The sequence below is a fragment of the Neolamprologus multifasciatus genome, chromosome 5, assembly GCF_963576455.1.
Source record: "Neolamprologus multifasciatus chromosome 5, fNeoMul1.2, whole genome shotgun sequence".
NCBI classification, from domain to species: Eukaryota; Metazoa; Chordata; class Actinopteri; order Cichliformes; family Cichlidae; genus Neolamprologus; species Neolamprologus multifasciatus.
The window spans coordinates 7,991,451-8,012,071 of record NC_140443.1 but is presented as its reverse complement, the minus strand read 5'-3'; the positions used below and the strand labels follow the sequence as shown (position 1 = coordinate 8,012,071).

The 20,621-nt window shown below is 38.5% G+C and overlaps 2 protein-coding genes across 2 annotated transcripts in view; one reads left to right on the top strand and one right to left on the bottom strand.

The window, feature by feature from the left end:
• Window positions 1–699: 699 nt before the first annotated feature.
• Window positions 700–20,621, top strand: part of LOC146517989 (adenosine receptor A1-like) — a 30,620-nt gene continuing 10,698 nt past the window's right edge. The window contains exons 1-2 of the mRNA XM_085159162.1: window positions 700–1,173; window positions 1,595–5,885. The gene's annotated coding sequence lies outside the window, so the exon portion shown is untranslated. The remainder of the gene's footprint in view (window positions 1,174–1,594; window positions 5,886–20,621) is intronic.
• On the bottom strand, window positions 12,764–19,927 carry LOC146517990 (adenosine receptor A3-like). The gene is made up of 2 exons (XM_085159164.1): window positions 14,613–19,927; window positions 12,764–14,482 (listed from the first exon to the last, which is right to left on the bottom strand). Exons 1-2 carry the CDS (start codon window positions 14,939–14,941, stop codon window positions 13,852–13,854), a joined length of 960 nt encoding a protein of 319 aa, XP_085015290.1. The 5' UTR covers window positions 14,942–19,927; the 3' UTR covers window positions 12,764–13,851.

Here is a 20,621-nt window from a genome sequence, read left to right as displayed (position 1 = left end):
GCTTGCAATGTTGCAATCTGGATCACAAGCTGGAGCGGTCTTCCAACACGGACACTGCCTACAAAGAGGGTCTGAGCTGGCTTTACTTTCTGCAAAGGCTCAGATCCTTCAATGTATGCAGCAGGCTGCTCTATATGTTTTATCAGTCTGTCGTTGCGAGCACCACCTTCTTTGCTGTGGCGTGCTGGGGTGCAGGCATCAAAACAAACAGACTAAACAAACGCATCAGGGAGGCAGAGTCTGTTGTTGGCATAAAGCTCGTCACCCTGGAGGAGATGATTAGTGACAGTATGCTGGCAAGACTGTTGGCAATCACGGACAATGACTCCCACCCCCTCCACAACACACTGGACAATCTGAAGAGCAGTTTTAGCAACAGGCTTCTTCAACCTCGCTATCTGAGGGAACATTACAGTAGGTCGTTCCTTCCCACTCTTTTATTCATCCACTTGGGTCAGATCCACACATGTGGAACACAATTAATCACACATCAATGCACTCTGTCACTTTTGTACACCACTACATATTTGCACACATACTTACCATTTTATATTTATATGTATATTCATATTTATGCCTATATCTCTATATTTATCTGTCTATCTTAATATTTATCTGCCATAACTCGGTTTCTACTGTTTGTTGTATATTTGCTGCTATGACAACTCAATTACCCTCGGAACCAATTACTTCTAAATATGTGAAATGTCAACAAAGCTGACAGTTAGTGATGTTTTTATTTATTTATTTATTTGATTAGTTAATTGTTAATCCCAATAAAAATCCAAAAGTTCAAGACCCAAAGATATTTTGTTTCATTTCAAGGAAGAATAAGGAAGCTTGAGAAGCATTAAGAAGAATCATTCTGTCCATGAAAGTTTTACAAAAACAATTAATAAAGCAGTAAAGAAACAATTTATAAAGCAGTCAAACTCTTACCCTTGCTATAGCCTGCAAATGCAATGGTGGATATATTAGATTAACAGGTCACTGGGCCTAAGTAGGTCCACCCGATAGCAGCACATAAAGCTTTCCCTTCTTATTGGTTCAGCGCTACTTGGCCTGTATCATTGGAAACTGAGTGTGGTAGCGCAGTAATAACCATTCATCATCCATAAAACTGATGGACGGCATGAGGAGAAAAGGAAAAAAAAGAGGAAAAAAGCTTGCATGGTAAGGACTATGAAAAGCTCTAAAGTGCTACATGGAATGTTTACATACTGTACTTGCCATCCGTCCAGGCCTCTTTCATGATGTGTTTGTGGCGAGGCATAAATTGTAAGATATCCAGCAAAAATCGTGTGATTTTAAACCTACTTGTACATATTTATACGTATTACAACCATACCATTACAAACATACAATTCTTTAGTAGGTGTGTGCTTCTCAGGCAACGGTGTCTCAACTACTCACAAGCCTCCATATACACAGTGAAGCCCACAAAGTAGTCACGTGATGCAAGTTGTAAGAGGATTTTCATCGAGCAACAGGTCCCCCCATGAACTTGCAGACAAACATGATGCCATGACTGTTCAACTGGGATTACTACAATCAGCTATTCACCTTCTGTACACATTTTTTTTTAAATTTTTAGCATCAACTCTGTGGAGAAACATGGAAGATGGAAATTCAGAGAGATTCAGAACAAACAAAAATGTGCAGTCTTAATTCAGGTATGTGTAACCGCACAGTCACACTGCATTACAAAAAGACTACTGAATCCAGAGATCTGGTTATAACCACAAGCCCTGCGGTTTCCTTCCTGCTTTCATTTAAAAATAGAGATTAAAAATTTGTGTCACTATCAAAAACAAAGTGTCATTTCCTCAGCTGACCACCAGATGCTGCTGTACCCCAAGAGACAGAAAACAACGCATGAAGCAGCTGGGAGACACCAGAGGGAACATGGAGAAACTGTAATTTGATTCATCTCGACATATTTTAAAAATGACGGCTTGAATCACAAGCTGTCACATTCACAGTTAAAAAGGAGGTTTTCTTCATCATCGTGTCCCATGTGGCTATAGCCTGAGTGCTCACAGAGGGAATGGGAGGAAATAAATCAAAGCAGAAGTGAACAATAACAAGTCATAGGAAACAAAGACGGGAAAGCACTGTGTTGTAGTTTTATATGGGCCAGACTCTTTGTTTTTCTGCATCACTGTGCAGCTCACACTGTCCAGACTGCTGACTGAAAACGCTCTGGACTAATGGCCTTGCTGGCATTTCTGCAAATGCTTGACAGTAACATGGCAGCTGGCAGGCGGCCTAAGGAGGGCGAGTGACCTTAAGGGAGCAGCAGAGAAGCCATCACAATCTTAAAGAGACAGAAACCACGGTGTGTTTCTCAACATACAGTGTGTCTCTCACCATACAGTGTGTCTCCAGCCCATTTTAGTTTCATTTTTATCACCACGAGGAAGATAGCAAACATCGTCAAAGCAATGAGAAGCAGTGTCACAGACTATACCAGAGCGGCTGTAAAAGCAGCTCTTACTATGCCAACAACTGTAACAACAAGCCTGAATGAAATGAAAACACATTAATCTTTGTTATGGTGAAATGGAGGCCATTCAAAGCAGTTGTGCAAACACTAAGCAAAGAAGATATATGTTGAAATACATATAGCTTGACCTTGGACCTGAGGAGGGGGCATGATCGTGGTATTTTAGTTCACCCATGGGTTTAGTGCTGAAACAGCAAGCTGGTAAGGACGTGAAACCGGAGACACTCTAAAACCGAGTGAATCAACTCAGAGAAGGCCCATATTGCAGGAAGCACAAACAATGAAGACGAAACAGGGAAATCTGGTTTACATGAGTATATCCCCAAAGGGAAGACTGTCTGAGGAAGGTGGAAGGATAGCAAAAAGACAATGGCAGGAGGTCTTTTTCCATTCATTATAAATGGAAATATGTTATTCAGGAACAAAAATAGCAGCTAGGATTGTACAAAGATCAAACCTCTCAAGCACACAAGCACAATTCACATACAGACATAACACAATAACTGCATTAATTTTAAGGTCTTTATGGTGTCATATTTATATTCTGATTTACCGAGCTCTTCTTGCTTAGTTCGTCTTCTACTCCTCGCGTGTGGGAAAGTCCTCATCATTTCATCACCTAAAAGTCAAGGAAAGTCTCAACGAAACATTTACACTGCTTCAGTGAATGTATACTTGCTGACATTTACTGTTATAATAGTACCCTAAGCACTAATTTTAAGAACTGAGGCTGGTGAGTTAAATCATTTCAAAATGTTACTTTTCTGTTTAGATTTTTATTTATAATGTTCAGAAATAATTTTTTTAAATGCATGGATTCCGGACAAATAATGAGACATAGACTCATTGTTTTAGCTGTACACCATGATCACCCCACTGAAGGCCCATTTGATGCCAGGAAAAAACCCTGCAAACAGAGTTGTTAGTGGAAATCTTGACATATTGCTAATGCAAGAGAAAAAGCTAAACAATCCCAAACCTCTTTTAGGATTTGTAGTGAGTGTAGAGGACTTCAGATGGCTGGGCACAAATCCATGGATACCGTACTGTGTTCAGCTATAATACAGGCCACTTGAGTCCAGCATGGACAAACAGACACACCTAAATGAACAAACCTCTTCATTTATGCCACTGATATATTGATTTTAGTAAAGGGTGAAACAATAAATTATCTTTCTATTTTCATAATTGAGCTTTTCCAAGGGTTAAATTGATGGGAAGATTAAAAAACATGCTGAAAACCAAAGTATGCTAAGGCACAAACATAAAAAATTGCCAAATCAACGAAGGAACAAATTAGAAACACTGGCTCTCTCAGAAGCCTCGCTAGTAGCTCGTTCTTGTTTATAAAATCCTCTGAGCTGGATAATAGCAGGTCAACTAAAGGCTGTATAACATAGAGTGTATTAACTGAAACTACCTAGCCATAACACTCTTGAAAAAGGTTAAAGGTTGACTTAGATTGTAGGTGACTAGGTGATGACAAATGTAAACAAGGGTAGAGTCCCAGTGAAGAGAGTCCTTACACATTGGCACCAACTAAACCCGTAAAAATATACAATAAACACAAAGATACACATATATGCATAGGTGAGTGTGCTTCTCATATGTGATACTTGTACATAGCTGTGTGAAGGGTCATAGTGTTTCTTGAGTATAGATAGCAAAAGTAATACAATGTTGCAATGTAGCAGGGAAGGATTCAGAATCTAGAAATTTGACACAAACTCAAGGTGTGGTCAAAAAGCAAAAAACAGTCTATTCTTTATTTAGATTTTATAGCACAGTACTGCCCACTACTCAAAAAAGTATTAGAATAACAACTAAAACCCCTTGAGACCCAGAGCTTACTCTTAGACTATGAGCAAATCACTACTCAGGCTAAATTACTGCATCAGTAAAAACATAAACCTAATTTTTTTTGCACTTCCTGTCACTGAGTTCATTATTCTTTAATGCCATTCTGTGTAAAAGTTGCATAAAAAGCACAGTTGGAGTGCTATAAATTCTTAAGAAGGCAGCAACGTGGAGGGTTAGACGAGAATCCCGGGGCCACTCGGAGCAGAAAAGAAAAAAGAAAAAGGCAGAGCAGCCAGGATCTTGTGCGAACTGTAACACAAGGAGTGCTGAGCCTCGTGAGAGCTTGACACACATCTGAAAAGTAGGACAAAGTATCCAGGAAAGAGTGCTGTAGCTTGCCTTTCCTATTCTCTGGGTGTCTGTGATAGAGACCAGGCTTGCTTGAGCGATTCAAACCATCGTGGATCTCTAACAGATGTACTGCTGCCTTAAGGATTGAGCTGGCATGAGCTGACATTACCCTGAGAGCAGAGTAAAAGTCCTGAGAGCGGTCACTGCCCTGAGCCCCCAAGAGAGTGTGGGTGGTGGGAGAGAGTGCAAAAAGACAGCGCTCTCCTCACAGATTTGTCCTCGCTGTTCTTCTGAAACAGGCAGTGCTCTTTTGAAATGGTGCCAGCAGAGGCTGGCCCAAATCTTTGCAGCTGAAACTTTTACAAGCTCGTGAGCAGAACGGGAAAGACACAGAGTAAGATCTGTGCAAGGAGTTTGCAGCTCCTACCTCTTCCTCGGCCTGTCGAGATATAAAAAAAAGCAAAGAGCCACGCTTTCTTTCTTTGACAATGTATATAGTCTTCAAGATTATCAACAGAAATGTTCTGGATCGAAGACTGCATTGGAAGAGAAAGGCTTCAAAGCATGTGTAAGAAATGAATAAAAGAAAAATGAAGACTCAGTGACGTCACTCAGGAAGCTGTCTTGGATGTTGCCTGAGGAAAGATGCATTGTCTGTGGTATTCTTGGCAGGGACACCCTCGAACATTAAACCTGTACGCTCTATTCAAGACTGGAATATGGGATTATCAAAGTGGTTTTCATTTCTGGGTGAAGCTCCGTGTGCAACATTATTTTGAATCTGTTTATGTTCACAGATTGGCCTGCACTGTTGCCTTTGTTTTTGCTTCATAGCTCGATGACACAGTTTGTTACTTCAGGATGTATTGTGGTAAACACCCGAGACCACTCATTTAGTACGCTATGTTGACAGTAAACAGGGCCTTCCACTCTCAGCTACAACAAAACTAAACCAAAGTCTGAAAGGCGAACTCTGCCTTTGCTGCTTTGCTCAAAATCTGAATAAAGACACAGGCAGGTGCAGAACAACTAAAGACGTCCTGAGAGACGATGAAAATGGGAGGCATGTACTACCTGGGAATGATGCCAACTGCTGACAAAAGCCTTTAATGCTCAGCTCCAAGAGAAGCCTTTAACTCATTTGCTCTGAAATGCTACAGGAATACTGAAGTCTTTCCCAACTGTAGATAAATCTGTCAAACCTTTTGGCTTTGTTACAACACAGCATGTAAGTACTCACTTCTGATTTCTTTGCCCAAGCTTACATCTCTGTCTTTTTCTCTGCATTTCTTATCCCCTCCCAGCTGCAAATCCTACAGTAAAGTGAGATGTCTATTTGATGACACATAATCTTTGCTTCATATGGCTTTTCCCATTTAGTGTGGGGAACGTCAATTCTAAGCCACATGACGTTTGTATATATTGTGGAACCATGTAAGTAAAATTGTGATTTGTTTGCCGAGCTCCCTTTCTCCTACTGTCTCTCTCTCTTGGCAGTAAGGCAAAAGTGGGCAGGGAGAGAGGAGGGCATGGCCCAAAAACTGCTCTCAAGCCCCAACCCCTGTTCGAGTGGGGTTGCTTGCTGGTACACTACTGAGCCTTTCCCTCGTCTTGCAAGCAAAAGAGAGGGATGTGGAAATGTATTCTTGACTCTTTTCTAAGCCGCCTTTATTTTTCGTCTGCACCACCGCCTTATTGTTTGTTGGTGAACGCTATCCTGATCTTGACAAAAAAACAAAAACAAACCCTCAGGTATTTCTCATTTTTGATTATCTTTCTGTTTAGGCCTTGATGTTCCTCTTTGTATTTAAGCCTCCCTTTATTCATGTCTGCACTTTTACACTCCCTTTACTGTCACCTTCCACACTGTACACGTGTCTAATTCGCTTGCACCGAACACAAAGCCTAAATCTTAACCGCTACTGAGAAGGGATTTTGTTTCACATACTATTTGTTCTGCTAAATGCATTGCAAGCAAAGCTTTTATATAAACTTACTGATGTGAGAAGTTTACGTAGCAAACACATGCCACCAAGTAAAAAGAAATTTTAATACTGACATTACTGCCTCTTAAAGCACAAACCTGCAGCAGAAATAAAAATTCTGGCATATTTTACAGCAAGTCGTAGCCGAAAGACATTGTAACTGCAGTAGTTTGAACAAACTTTGCCCTTGGAAAAAAAAAGTGATTATTAGCTCCACGTTTCAAACAGGAAATTCTCTGTAATAAAAAGGCAGTTGGTGCTTTTATCTAAGCACTTTGGTGTTTGTGTTGCAGGACTGCTGCATAGGTGCACGAACTCTGCAACATCAAAAAATCCCCCCGCTGCACTGTATCTGCTGTTAAACATCTATTACTGCGAAAATGAAAAAGCATCCTGTGGTTTCAATCATACAGTGAAACTAGATTATTAATGTCGTTTTCTCGAATACTGCTGTTTGACAGGCCTGTTGGAAAACCAGTATGAACCAGATCCATCTGTTGCAAGCACTGTACAATACATGAAGGGGCTTGTATTAAGGATTACAGCACTATGTTTCACATCAAGCCTCTCTGGTTTATTAGTGTTTGTTTTCGATCATAAAAGCTATTGAAAGCAGCGTTAACAGTATAAGTTAGTAAATCTACAGGAAAATTCATTTTTTAGACAAATTACACTCTTGCATGAATTAGACTTACGCGAACTGACTTTGTAAATGTTTTGGCATATGCTGCGCTGCTTTGTTTGCATACAGTCGAGTCAGCTCTTAAGTTTGTGTTGAGTGTGTGCAACACTATTATTGCATACTGTACAGAAAGGCTGAATGAAGAAAAAAAGAAGTGGGAGGAACGCAGGGAGGATAGGCAGAAAGGGAGAGAGAGAGAACGAGAAAGAAAATGAACTTATTCCCTCCTCCCCCCAAGTTCTCCTCAAATGAACTTGCTTTGCTGCTTGATGACATGTTGTTTGGAAAGCCATATCCTCTGCTATTTGTGTTTCTCTCCTCCCCGTAATTGGAGTTACTTTGTAGTTACCAGGATCAAAGTCTCTCTTTTGGTGTTGCTTTTTTATCAAGTCGTGCCACATACACACTTCAGCTCTTCCTGTTGAAGAAAAAAATAATTTTGGGCTATAAACAGCACGTCTCACTCTTTTGACATCAGCCGTTTTACACAGTCTTGAAATCAACAAAGTTACGAGCAAAAGCCATGAGAGATGGTTCACCACTATATTAGCAATTTTGTTAATATCTGTTGAATATTAAGTCAGAAAGAGGACAGATCATATAACAGTAGTTTCCAACTATTGCTACTAAAAACTCTACTTTAAAAACACAGCCATGTGTACAGCCACTGTACTGATACTAAGCAGCCAATGTTGACAAAAATATGACATTAAAGAGTATTTGCTAAGATTTTTTTTTAACCCAGGTCTCATGAGAATGTCACTGTATGTATATATAAAGATTCACATGTGAAGCTGTTCTTAACTGAGAAGTACGTATAGCATGACAGGAACATGGCCTGCAGTTATAGACCGAGGAAAACTTCCCAGCCTGTAACAAAATATGAACCACAGACAGAAGCCTTCGAGCCTCATCGCAGTAGTAAAATACCATGAAATAAACAAACCCACTCTTGCACTTTACTTCACATTAGATGAAAATGAAAATGAAAAAAGTGCAAGTTGTCAGCATTAGCCTTTTAGCAGTAAAATGTTATTTTAGTTTAGTCCATGGTTAATGCACAATTTTCCTCAGTGGAAGTGTTTAGAATTACTAAAATAAAATTGCAGTGCTTAAAGTTTTCAATAGTATCTTAAAATATCTTTACACTGCTTTTCATTGGAAAACAAAACAAAAAACCCCCAATTCAGATACCATCGAGCTGAATGTATTAAAGAGGAAGCCGATATGTAACCACTGATAACAAACAGCAACAGCTCATATGTTAAATAATTTTAAACACAGAATTTACTGCATTTACCGCAAATCAGCACAGCAACTCTGAACTATAGACCAACTGAAGTCCACACCAAATGTCCTTCAGATCTGGGCATATTTTATTTGTTATAGGGTCAGAGATTCAAAAACTAAAACCAGTCTAATGGTATTCTAGCATGCTGTTGGGAGTTAGCCCTGTTCGAATCAGAAGCAGATATTTAATGGTGGTCCAGTGGGTCTACCTTGTCACCACAAGAACAAACACCAGCGTTTCGGATTAGACCCAGAGACACTTGAACATCTCCACCTGGTGCAAAAACTCATTCTCACTCGATCATAGTGCCCTTTTCTGGCTGAGAACCATGGTTTCAAACTTGGACATGCTAATTTCTCATCCCAAGGCAGTGTAAGCTGAACCCTAAAAAACCCACATGATCTGCAAAATGTAGAGATGGGATCCTGACCCCACCAAACCTAACACCCTCCACCTCTTGGCTGTGCCGTGAAATTCTATTACTAAAAAATAACAGAATGCGAGTAAATAACACTGAATCCTCTTTCTAAAAGACTTGCTAAATCCTTTTAGCAAGTACTTCTTGTAAGAAATTGAAAAAAAGTCAGCTATTTGATTTTCAGTTGACATGAAATATGTTTTAATATAAAGACATACTGCCCACAAGATGTATATTCACTCTTTTTTACTTTAGTTTAAACAGGATCAGGATGGACTCAGACAAAAAATAAATACCTGTTCAACATATGGACAAAGCATGCTTATGGAACAATGGACCTTTCTTTAGTAGTATACACCTAGCTCACATAGCTTGCAATGCACTGAGCATCTGGCAGCAGGCTACACCACCATACCTTACTGTGTGGCATCACAACCCTTGTCTGACATGGCATTCTCTGATTGCTTGGCTGCCAACGCTCTCCTCCCCCCTCAGTTATGGGCTCTGCCATGCTGCATCCACGACATCACCCACTTTTGTCTCACTGAGATTTAGCTTGGAAGGCAGACAATGCCCATTTCTTGGCACAAAACATTGGAAGGAGCAGCATAGGAGAACCCAGATCAGTCCCCGACACTCATGCCCTGTATTCCGCAAATCATCACGGACCAGCGCCAGTTTGAAATGGGTATTTTTTATGCATTATTATTGCCTAAATACTCAGTTGTTTGCTATCTGAGCATTTGACAACACAGATTTTGTTAAGAAGTCGTAAGTTTGCTGCTGTGAAATGAGCTTCTCTGGGCATATATACATACCCGAGGCAAAAGAGAATAACCGTGTCAGTGATATACTGATTGGAATGCTAATTGTTCTGAGTATCAGATAAAAGTTATGGGTGAACAACAGAGCAGCCATTTTCCCTTGATCTGCAGCTTGTGAATAAGACTATTTCAAAGCGTCACTTCCGGTTGTAAAAAGCGAAATTCTTCTAAGAAACATATGAGTCTAAACGGTCACATATCATGTTACATTATGCAGGTGGGGTGCTAGTTTATCATGCTGACTGAATGGAAGAAATGGTGCAAGTTATATTATTACTGTAAACAGGTGTTAAACCTAGCTATAAATTATTAGTGAATCGTATAGTGATAGTTGGTCACAACACAAATTTGATTTGTTCTTGCTTTCTCTCCATCCCCTCTGCATTGGCCAGCCAGTTAGAAGAATCTGGTACCATTAAGCATCTGATTAATTCATCATCTCAGTTGATGCCACTCACTCCCTCAAGCCCCAGTGAGCATGCCCTGTCACCACAGCCACACAGACTGCCAAAACATTTCAATCACTGTTGACATTAATTGGGCCAAAGAGGAATTCAGAATGTTAATGAGCAGCCAAGCGGCTTTTCAGTGACCACCGTTCACATGCAAATTTATGCAAAATGTTCCAGCCTTTTCACGGTCTGGTCATCTACCACAACACTGCCTGGGCTGAGCTGTTTCGACCAAAGCATGGTTCTGTCTGGACTTGGACAGCTCCACCCAGCTTGTGTCCCAGACTCCAGCTGGCACAGTAAACAAACTTCTTTCTCAGTGGTTTTAAATTGGCTGTCACACTGAGCAAAAAGGGCAATTTGAGAAGTCAAACCTTCCGTTTCTCTATTAAAGACCCCCCCACAACAACCACCACCACCAAAAAAAAAAGCCCAAGAACAACCAATTTACATTGCTCTTTGTACATTCCCCAACATTGTTTGGAGAGGTCTATGTTTTCAAGAATTGCAAGGAGGAGACAGTCGCTCCACAGATGTTGAGGATGGGTGCCAAACAGCTCCCTAAAATGGCTGAGGTACAGCCATTTTTCTTCCTTCGCTATGCATTACTTTCTGGTTGTAGAGATGGAAGGAAGCAGACTATAAAAAAAGACATGATTATAAAGAACGTTGTTTTTCTAGTTGTCTTGAATTATGGACAAATTATTAGAAACTTTTGTCTTGCTTTATGTGCTATTTTTTTTAATTAACTTTAATTTTACAGGGTAATGTGTCTGTCACATTTCAGTCTTTAACACTTGTCAAATATATTTCATATGTCAAGAGCCAGTAGTCAGATACAGGATATCCGTTACACAAACACAGCAGCTCTATAATGAACTTGATTTTAGAGCTTAGGTTACAGTGGAATGTGGAAATGAAGCTAGAAAGTAATTCTTGGTAAATCTGATACCATACTACATCATTCTGTGGTATCAGTGTATTTAATCGATGTGGTCTATAGTGGTCAGTCGAAAAATGAAGAAAAGACACTAAAATATTTCAGCAACTGTTTTTCCGAGGTGAATACTGACATCTAAAAACGTGTGTTTTTTCTCTTTGTCTCACAGTTTGACTGACACATTTTCTACTGCTACGTGAAAAACTATCTGTCCTTAAGGTTGAGGTAGTAGATTGAATAGTTGTGGGGTTTACGTCCTCCTTTTGAGATAACTATACAATCTACTGTCTTTCCTAAGGAAACAGGTTAATCTGCGGAGATGCCAAATCCTATATGCACGAGAAGCTCCCTGGATAAAGGAACGCATCACTTATGAAAGTACAAATAATCTACCCACACCTGTTTAAAGACAACTGCAGTCCAAAGAAAGACTGTCATTTAATTATGTAATCGAACAGTAGAACCTGTCTACCCTTTCTAATTGGTGTATACTGACCAAAGCCTTGTTATTAAGGCTTTTCATTTGGGTTTGAAGTTGAGCCTAGCAAGGTGAGGTAGTAGGTTGTATAGTTTGTGGGATGGACTCAATCCTATTCAGGTGATAACTATACAGCCTATTACCTTCCTTGAGAGGTACAATAAGTGCTTGGAATGACATTTCCTCACTGAGCTAAGTGATGAAGGAGCCACTCTGATGCCATCTTGTGGCAAAAAGACTATTATAGCTGCACAAATGATCTTAACTTTGGGACCTGTATTGTATTGTAACCTGCATTGTATATATCTGATATAGTAATAACAGATTTACAGAATAAAAAACAGGCATATTTTCACTTGACAAGTTAATTTTAAATGAGCTGCAATATAATTCAATGACAAAACGTATAGCTTAAAGAATGCATTTCAATGAGCAAATGTTAGCCATCTAATTTCCAGTATGACTTCAGATTTGTAAAACAATTTCTTTGACAGAATATGTAAATCCACAAGTATTTAATATCCAGTGTCACATTAGGGAATTTGTATTGCGTTGAAATTAATACTGTCAGAAAGATCACAGTAAACGTTTTACATGAACAGACTACTAAATGATATATTAGGTTTCAAAATTTTGCATTTTGCAACTTAGTGGCAGAACTATGCAACATTAGGTTAGCAGACGGGTAAACTTAAAACGAAATTCTTGATAATATCGCAACTAACCACAAAGTAACAAAAGATACAAGACCTATACATACAAGAAGAACTCGAAGCTCTGTTTCCCACGTTTGCCTTCTAAGCTACAATTTTTTTCAGGTTCTTTAAAATATGTTTGCAAAGATATAAGGAAAGTTTGTATAGAATAGATCTGTACTATAGACTCAAAGAGAAGAATACTGCCAAGAATATTGATACTGCCAATTGAGTCTGATGAGTTTTAATGTACAGTAATTTACACAGTGATACATATAAAATAATCGTACTGATTGTCTGAAGTTGTTTTCATTACATTTATTATCCAAAATCAGTATCCGGGGTCTGCATCTGAGGGCTAAAGGGAAGGTAGTCTGAGTTATGTATGTATGTACCCCTCTTTTTTTCCCCTGTCTTTACTGGCTTGTAATTTTTATAGAAACATGTAGATGTCAATGTAAATGCCGGCTCAAAGGAAACATTTCTAAATAAACATATCTGAAAACATTATCCAAAATCAGTTACTATAATAAAATTTATAATAAAATTAAAAGGTTATAGGTTGAATTTTTTCCTTAAACCTAGCATAATCATTTCTTTATTTAGTTCTGATGGTTGAACTATATGTCATTCTTCAATTCTGAAGTCAGTGACTTTTTAGTTTAATAAAAGTCAGAACTCAGGCATCAGTTACCCCTACACAATTCCATTTTATTTTACTTTAACTACCACTGTAAAGAACAGTGAACATAATTTCCGAACAGAATACACTGTCTGTTGATATTAATGGAGAGTCTTCATATCAACAGAAACAGAAACAGAGAAAGAGTGATATGAAACTTTATCTAAAAACTTAACTTTAAAAACAAGAGGAAGTTGGCCTTTTTTTCTGCAACAGTTTACACAATATGGACAGAAACACATGCTTTACATCAGTACACACTAGGGCTATCTCTAAAACAACTATTTGCAAGCCATACCCTCAGCAGTAAGCTACAGCAAATATTTAAAGCTATGGCTAGATAGTGAAACTGCTATATTAAAAAAAAAATTAGTTGGCCTTAATGAAGTTTAAATGACATGGACTCCAAGGATGTAAGCTGAGATGGATTAGATTTCCACATTTAAAAGAAACTAATATTTAGTGTGCCCAGTGACAGACTGGCAACCTGTCCAGGGGGTACTCCCACCCCTTTCCCTATAACAGCTGGGATCTTGTGACCCTGAATTGGATAAGAGAATAGATGGATGGATGAAAATTTAAAACTGAATACCTAGCAAACTTATGAGTATCTAAATAATATAATATTTGGTTCTAGGCCTGACACACACCAAGGTAATTATCAAGTCACTGGTTTTAATACATACATTTCAAAAACAAATCAAATTTGATCCCCAATAAAATAGAATTAAACAAGGAAGTCAGCCTTCATTCATTTTTGGCCAGACTATCATCGTTACTGCTGGACTTGTCTGTTGTCTGGCTTATATGTGATTCCTGCTTTTCTGTTCCACATGAAATGCACTCTTTCCAGATCTTTAGATATGCTCTTTTGATTTTTTGTATTTTGAATGCATAGACAACTGGGTTGACAGCTGAATTAGCATGAGAGAGCACAACTCCAACACTAAAAGCTTCTTTTGGTACCTCACTATTTCCAAAGTGCTGAATACAGTTCATTATGTGGAGAGGGAGCCAGCACAGGCCAAACAAGGCCAGTACCAGAAACAGAGATCCCGCCAGCTGTTTCTCTTTCCTTAAGTAGTTGTAAGAATTTCGGGCATGGCTCCCTGGTTTGTCTCGAAGGTTTCTTCTGATTGTGCAAAAGACATAGATGTATAAAGCAGTCATTACCAACAGAGGCGTCAATGTGCAGAGAAAAAAGTTGAAATAAACCAGGTATGGCATTGGGATGACATCTGTAAACTGGCAAGTTGTATAATTTAAAGTTTCATTCTTGTGCCATCCAAACATAGGAGTAAAGCTGAGAGGAATTGCAGCAAGCCAACATGCTGCTACCACACAACAAGAGAGTCTGTGTGTTACAGTCCTTTTGTACCTATAAGTAAAAGAAATTACTATTAGTTTCACACTAATTGTAATTATTTTTAATTATATAAAGTTGTCATAAAGTTATTAGTATGGTGAATGCTTATAAATTAAAGATGTGGTTATGCAGGCCATCTTACCTGATAGGGATCCACACACGAAGGAAACGATCTACAGCAATAGCTACAAGGCACAGAACTGAAACAAAAGTCAGCAGGATGATCACGCAGCTGATGAAGAGACAGGTCGTGAATGAAGTCTTCACTTGTCCATACACCACTACAGCCAATGGTATTGCCACACAACCTACCAGAAAATCAGCCACAGCCAGCGAGACAATAAGGCGGAAGGTTGTCTGCTGAATGTTTCTACTGATCCAAAGGGCCAAAATTACCAGCATGTTACCCAGACAGCAAGTAACGGCAATGAGCACTTCCACCACGGTATAAATAGTGTCTTCCTTCTTCATTGTGCGTCCAGTCTGGTTGGTGTGTGCAGGTTAATGGTGCAGCTGCATTGTGTGCAAAAAGACTATTATCACCACATCTCCTTCCGGTGAAACATTTGAGGAAGTTTTTTTTCTTAACTTTTAATGATGCTTGGTTTTTTCTTGATGTTTGACCACACACTAAGGTTTTGCATGATTTTCATGATGCATGTTTTAACGAATGTCTGGTTGCACTTTAATATTTTTCTGGCCTAACAATAAAGAAAAAGAAACCAAACTGTAGGCATGTTGCATTATGTGGTTTAGAAAAACAGTTTTAAAAAAGAACCCTCATAGTCTTTCTGCTGAAAGGAAATGAGTTATATCCTGATAACAACTTGCAACATAAATATTTTGTCACTCTATTAGGGAGTCCTTGTTTTGAAAATATCATTCTAGAGCCTGAATGGGTAAGGTGACCAACCCTTAATCAGACCATAAATAAGGTTTGCCATATATATGTGATTTTACAACAACTCTGCCCTAAGCTGACAGGACAGTTGCTGACTGGTATTGGCCAATATGCTTAAAAATGGCATAATGTGAAGTATCAGTACTAATTTTTAACAGTGAAACAGATCTGTACTAAAAACAATTTATTTAAATTACAAAAATGCAGTATAAGAAACTATGTATACCGTGAGCATGCATGGTGACAGTTATAAAAAAACAAAAAACAACAGGTCCATTCCCAGCTTGTTTTGGGAAGTGAGTGATTCTCTCTCTGCTGCAAGTAGGTGGTTATAATATAACACATAAAGCCACAGCACTGTAAAGTGCAGAAGGGGTTCTTTAGTTTACTTTAAACCGCCATAACCAGTGTACCAGTCATCTAAATGTACCATGTTCATTTCACCAGTTATTAGGGTCATGCAATATCATACTGTCCATGAAAATACCAATATAAATGTTATGTAACATGCAAGTGCCATGTTGCTATAGCAACACCATGCCTTTGTGCTCCCTAGTAAGTGTGCACGACGAGACAAGCCTCGTCGTCAGGGCTTGTCTGAAAGTAACAGCCACAAGGGAGTCTCCAATAATGATAAAAAGTGACAACAACACTTCAACAACCCTCAGTTTTATTATGTGATGATATCATGCACCTCCTGACAAGTGACCAGTTGAATCTATTTGCAAAACTAAAGCATTAAGCAATAATGTTATACTTCTATTTAAAATGTCCAGGGAAAGCACTAGACCTAGGCTACCTTTGACTCATACCATTTCACCTATACTGACCTCTACTGTTGCACTATAATGCTGCTGCTTGCACATTGTTTCAATAAACACTACAGTAGCTAATTAAGAAATAAGGATGGAAAACGTCCTTCATTTACTTGTCTACAAGCTGCGAGCATTGATAAAACATTTTTTAGTTTAACATGAGCATGCCAGAGAGGCTTAGACTAAATAAAAATGATCATGATTTCACCACATTGGAAAGACTAAATAGTTCCACAGTTTAATAATAAACGTTTAATTTTTTTTTAAAGCAAAGATTTTCAGGAGCTTAAAGATTTAATGAATCCAAAAACTCGAAAGGCCTTAGAATCATATTGAATAGCAATCATCGACTTGTGAAGCACTGCATTAGCAACAAAAAGGATCCTGGAGAAATCAATGCATGTGCTCTGAAACAATTCTGAACACATTTCCATTATTGTTCATTTAACATAAATAATAATGCAAGTATTTAATGGCTGAGCACAAAACTGTCAGGATCTGTGTGCAGCAGGCAGGAAAGTAGGCCCCAAATGCAGACTTGTGGAAGTGAAACTTAAGCTAAAAACCCACAGCTTTATCTCTGGCATAGGTCAAAACAAAACCTGAACTGGGGCAGCTAGAAACTGAGTTAGAAACAGAGCACACAAGCCAGGGTGAGGGTGTGAACAGTCAATGCAACAACAAATAGGAACACACGCATACACTTCAAAATACTACTCTACTTAATTTATTAAAATATTTAGATCCAAATTTAATATTTAATATTACAGTTTGCCTTTTCTTAGAAGCTAAAATACTGCTTGACTGTCAATAACATTGTTTGTAATGCAATGAAGAACCAGCATATCAACCCTGAGTGATCAGTTGATCCAGGTTAAACTATACCTCAACTTTAAAAATATAAAAACAAAGCCCGCCCCAAGAAAACAATATTGTACATTCAAGGTAGGGTATAAAGCAGATTCTAGACCCATAGGCTGTCTCTTGTGTTCTGCATTAATTAGTATTTTTCAGAGTATGAAATAAGTACAACTAGCATCTTGCTAATGCTATTAGCATAACATTAGCTATCTTATTTTCAAAACCAGACTTTTCTTGTATTTTCCAAATATCCAAAATACATAAAGTATAAATTGTCATTCTGGTCTAGATATAAATATATAAAATGCCACAATATTTGCGAACAGTTAAGTAGTGTCGCATCGAAACGTCAGGAGACGGATTAAACAAATGATATTGCTAATAGTTGCATGAAAGATTTAGGAGTCAAAACAAACATAACCTACGGACTATCTAATATTTAACAATAAAATGTAAACTCTTAAACTCTTTAATAAATAAAAACTAACTTACCAGTTTGTGTTAGCGTGGAACAACAATCCAGAAAGCAAGCTGAAATTTTCTTGAAATCAGTAACCAGATCAATCCTCCATTAATACTATTGTCATTGGTCTGTACCATTCCTTCAAGCCTCCTATTCAACCCCCCCCCCCCACCACCCCCCCAAAAAAAGAAAAAAATAGTAAGCGTATAAACAGGTTCTGTAGTGTATTCACCCTTTACAGGTTTCACTCTGGTGCTGATGTGTATCTTTGCCTGAGCACAAAGGGGATGAACAGTGCTCTGAGGAGTGAGGAACAGAAGCGACCTATGGCGACCTATGTTTTTGTTTTTTTGGCAGCCTTTACATAGAGCCTAAGGTGTACAGTCAAACTAAGAGGTGAATAAATTATTGTTCCTCTCTTTGAAACAACAGCGGCCACAGTGATAACTGGTAACATAAGTGACTACAGGACTTTTAACCTCTGACCAATTATTTGGAACATTTGTTCATTTTTGTGGCCATTTTTCTAGTTTAGGGTCATGGGGGATTGAAGTCTATCCCAGCTAGCTATAAGGCAGGGTACATACTGGGCAGGTCACCAGTCTGTCAAAGGGCTTAATGGGAACACAGACTATGAGTTGCAAACAGTGTTAGGGAGTAACAGAAGACATGTACCGGCGTTACGTATTTAAAATACAAAATATGAGCAACTCTATTCCGTTACAGTTACCGTTTAAAAAGGTGGTATTCAGAATACAGTTACTTTGCTGAAATAAAAGGATTACACAGCAGTCTTTTCCTGTTTCATATGTTAGGCTATGCCCTCTCTATTTCTGGTAATTCCACGCTGGTGGAAACCCAAACAAAACACGCATTAAGAGGCTCTAATGCCTGGGTCTTAATCTCGCGGCCCATGTCACCTCTACTTGCGGCCCGCATAATGACGTGAAGAAATATTTTTTTTAATTATTGCTATTGTTCAAAAAATTATTTAATATGAAGACAATAGACAGAGTGTTACAGGCATATCCCCAAAGAATGTAGCCTCATGGGCAGTGTAGTCCAGTTGTAAGTAAGCTATGTATATTGTGTTTGTGTTTTTCTCCAAAACAATAAGTTCCGTTGGAGCAGCCTTTCAACGCCTCTCTCTGTCTAGTTTTCGGCTGCAAGCCCAACACAGAACCCGACGTATTAGCCAGAGGTCCCTTTATATGTTTCGGAGCCGCGGACCTGTTTTATATACGTGCGGAATAGTTTTCTATACCAGATCACTGCAAAAAGTGCAGCCTTACCTAATGTCCACCCTACTGTTACTCATTTTATATTAAGATTTAAAAATCTAGGTATTGGTATGGTGAGTAGCCTTCACTAATAGTAATAAATCACACAGCAATAGTACATTCATGTAGTTGTAAAAAGCATGATAATATATTAAGTAATCCAAAGTATTCAGAATACGTTACTCGCTACTCTCTTACATTTTGGGGCATGTATTCTGTAATCTGTAGTGGAATACATTTGAAAAGTAACCTTCCCAACACTGGTTGCAAACTCATAATCTCTGTACTAGTGTTGTGATGGTCGCGAATGAAACGGCTCTTAGAGGCCGGCTCTTTCAGGGAACGAAGGGAGTGTTTTTCTTTCTTTCTCTTACCCTCTCACTTTTTTTTGCTACATGAGCCTTGTGTTTGCTGAGCAGAGGGGGGAGGGGTGGTAGTTAGACTCAGGGTAGCACAGGAACAGAGCAGGAGTTAAGAGAAAGAGAGCCAGGCGCAACAACAAGAGATAACATTGTCACATTAGAAAGGTATAGTAAAGAAAACGAGTGACACTAAGAAAAGAAGAACCATTTAAATTTTATTGACAATACAAAGGCAGAGTGTAGAGTCTGCAAGAAAAGGATATCATATAGAGCCGGCTCCACAAATAACCTGCACTGGCACCTGAAAACTGTCCACCCATCAGTGCAATGAGAAGATAAAACACAGTCTGTTGAGTGTAATATTAATGAAGGTGCCAGTGCATCTACTGCAACTGTTGCTGCTGCTGCTGCATCTACAGCATCATACGGTATTCCACCACAACCACTTAAATCAACCCAGAGCTCTATTACACAGGTTTTGCAGAAGTCTGTGACCCCAGCATGACAGAACTCAATTGATAAGGACCAGCCAAAAGTGATCGCACTTGATTTCCAACTATTTTCAGTTGTGAATGATAAAGAATTCGGAAAGTTTATTCATGCACTGAATCCTATGTATGTAATTCCAAGCAGGAAAACACTCTCCCAAAAAAAATCCCATCCCATCCCAGGCCTATATGAGAGAGAACGGGCATCTTCTTTTTGTTTTGCATATTTGAAATTCATTGTGTTGTGGTTTGCAGTGTTTTGTGTTGTTTCACTTTAAATTTGTTTGAAAGGAAAAAGATGAAAATTTAAATAGTTAAAAGTTGAATTGTAAATAGTTTTTGTATTTTATAATTTTTTTTTTTTACATTTTATGTGGAGTGAATAAATAAATTTATTTATATAATAAATGTATGTAAATAAAAAACATATCGTTTTACATTAGTAATTTATTTTGTGCATAATTTTAGATTATTGTTGATAATAAATTAATTAAAGCAACAAAACAACCTGAAGAGCCGGTTGAGAGCTGAAAGAGCCGGCTCTTTTTAGTGAGCCGAGCCAGAAGAGCTGGTTCTCTAAAAAGAGCCAGAATTCCAATCACTACTCACTACAAAAAAGGCTGGACTGGTAATCTGGCATATATTGTCTATTTTCATTACTGACACTGGATTGCACAATCAAATCTCTTAAGGCAACCGACCGTTGACGTACCTTGCCTGTGCATTCATGCACCCTGTAGAACAGAGTTTAGTGTGGAACAAGTGGTTGGGAAAGATGGGCAAACAAAATTTTTAAAAAGTGGCACTAAAAAGCTAAAAAAAATAAAAATAAAATAAAAACAGATGCAGCAAACTGTATCAAATTAGTAACAATAGTTATCAGGGCTGCTGTCGTAGTAGTAGTATTAGCCACAACTGGTAATGAGCGCTTGCAGTCACAAGAGGCTGCTGTTGCTGGCTTGCTTTGGAGCAGTGTAGGAG

Bases quoted from the DNA above. Each gene is read 5' to 3' on its own strand.
- LOC146517990 (XM_085159164.1), bottom strand. From the start codon at position 14,941: ATGAAGAAGGAAGACACTATTTATACCGTGGTGGAAGTGCTCATTGCC. The intron at 14,483-14,612 runs GTAAGATGGCCT...TTTTACTTATAG, and splicing joins CGTGTGTGGATCCCTATCAG to GTACAAAAGGACTGTAACAC.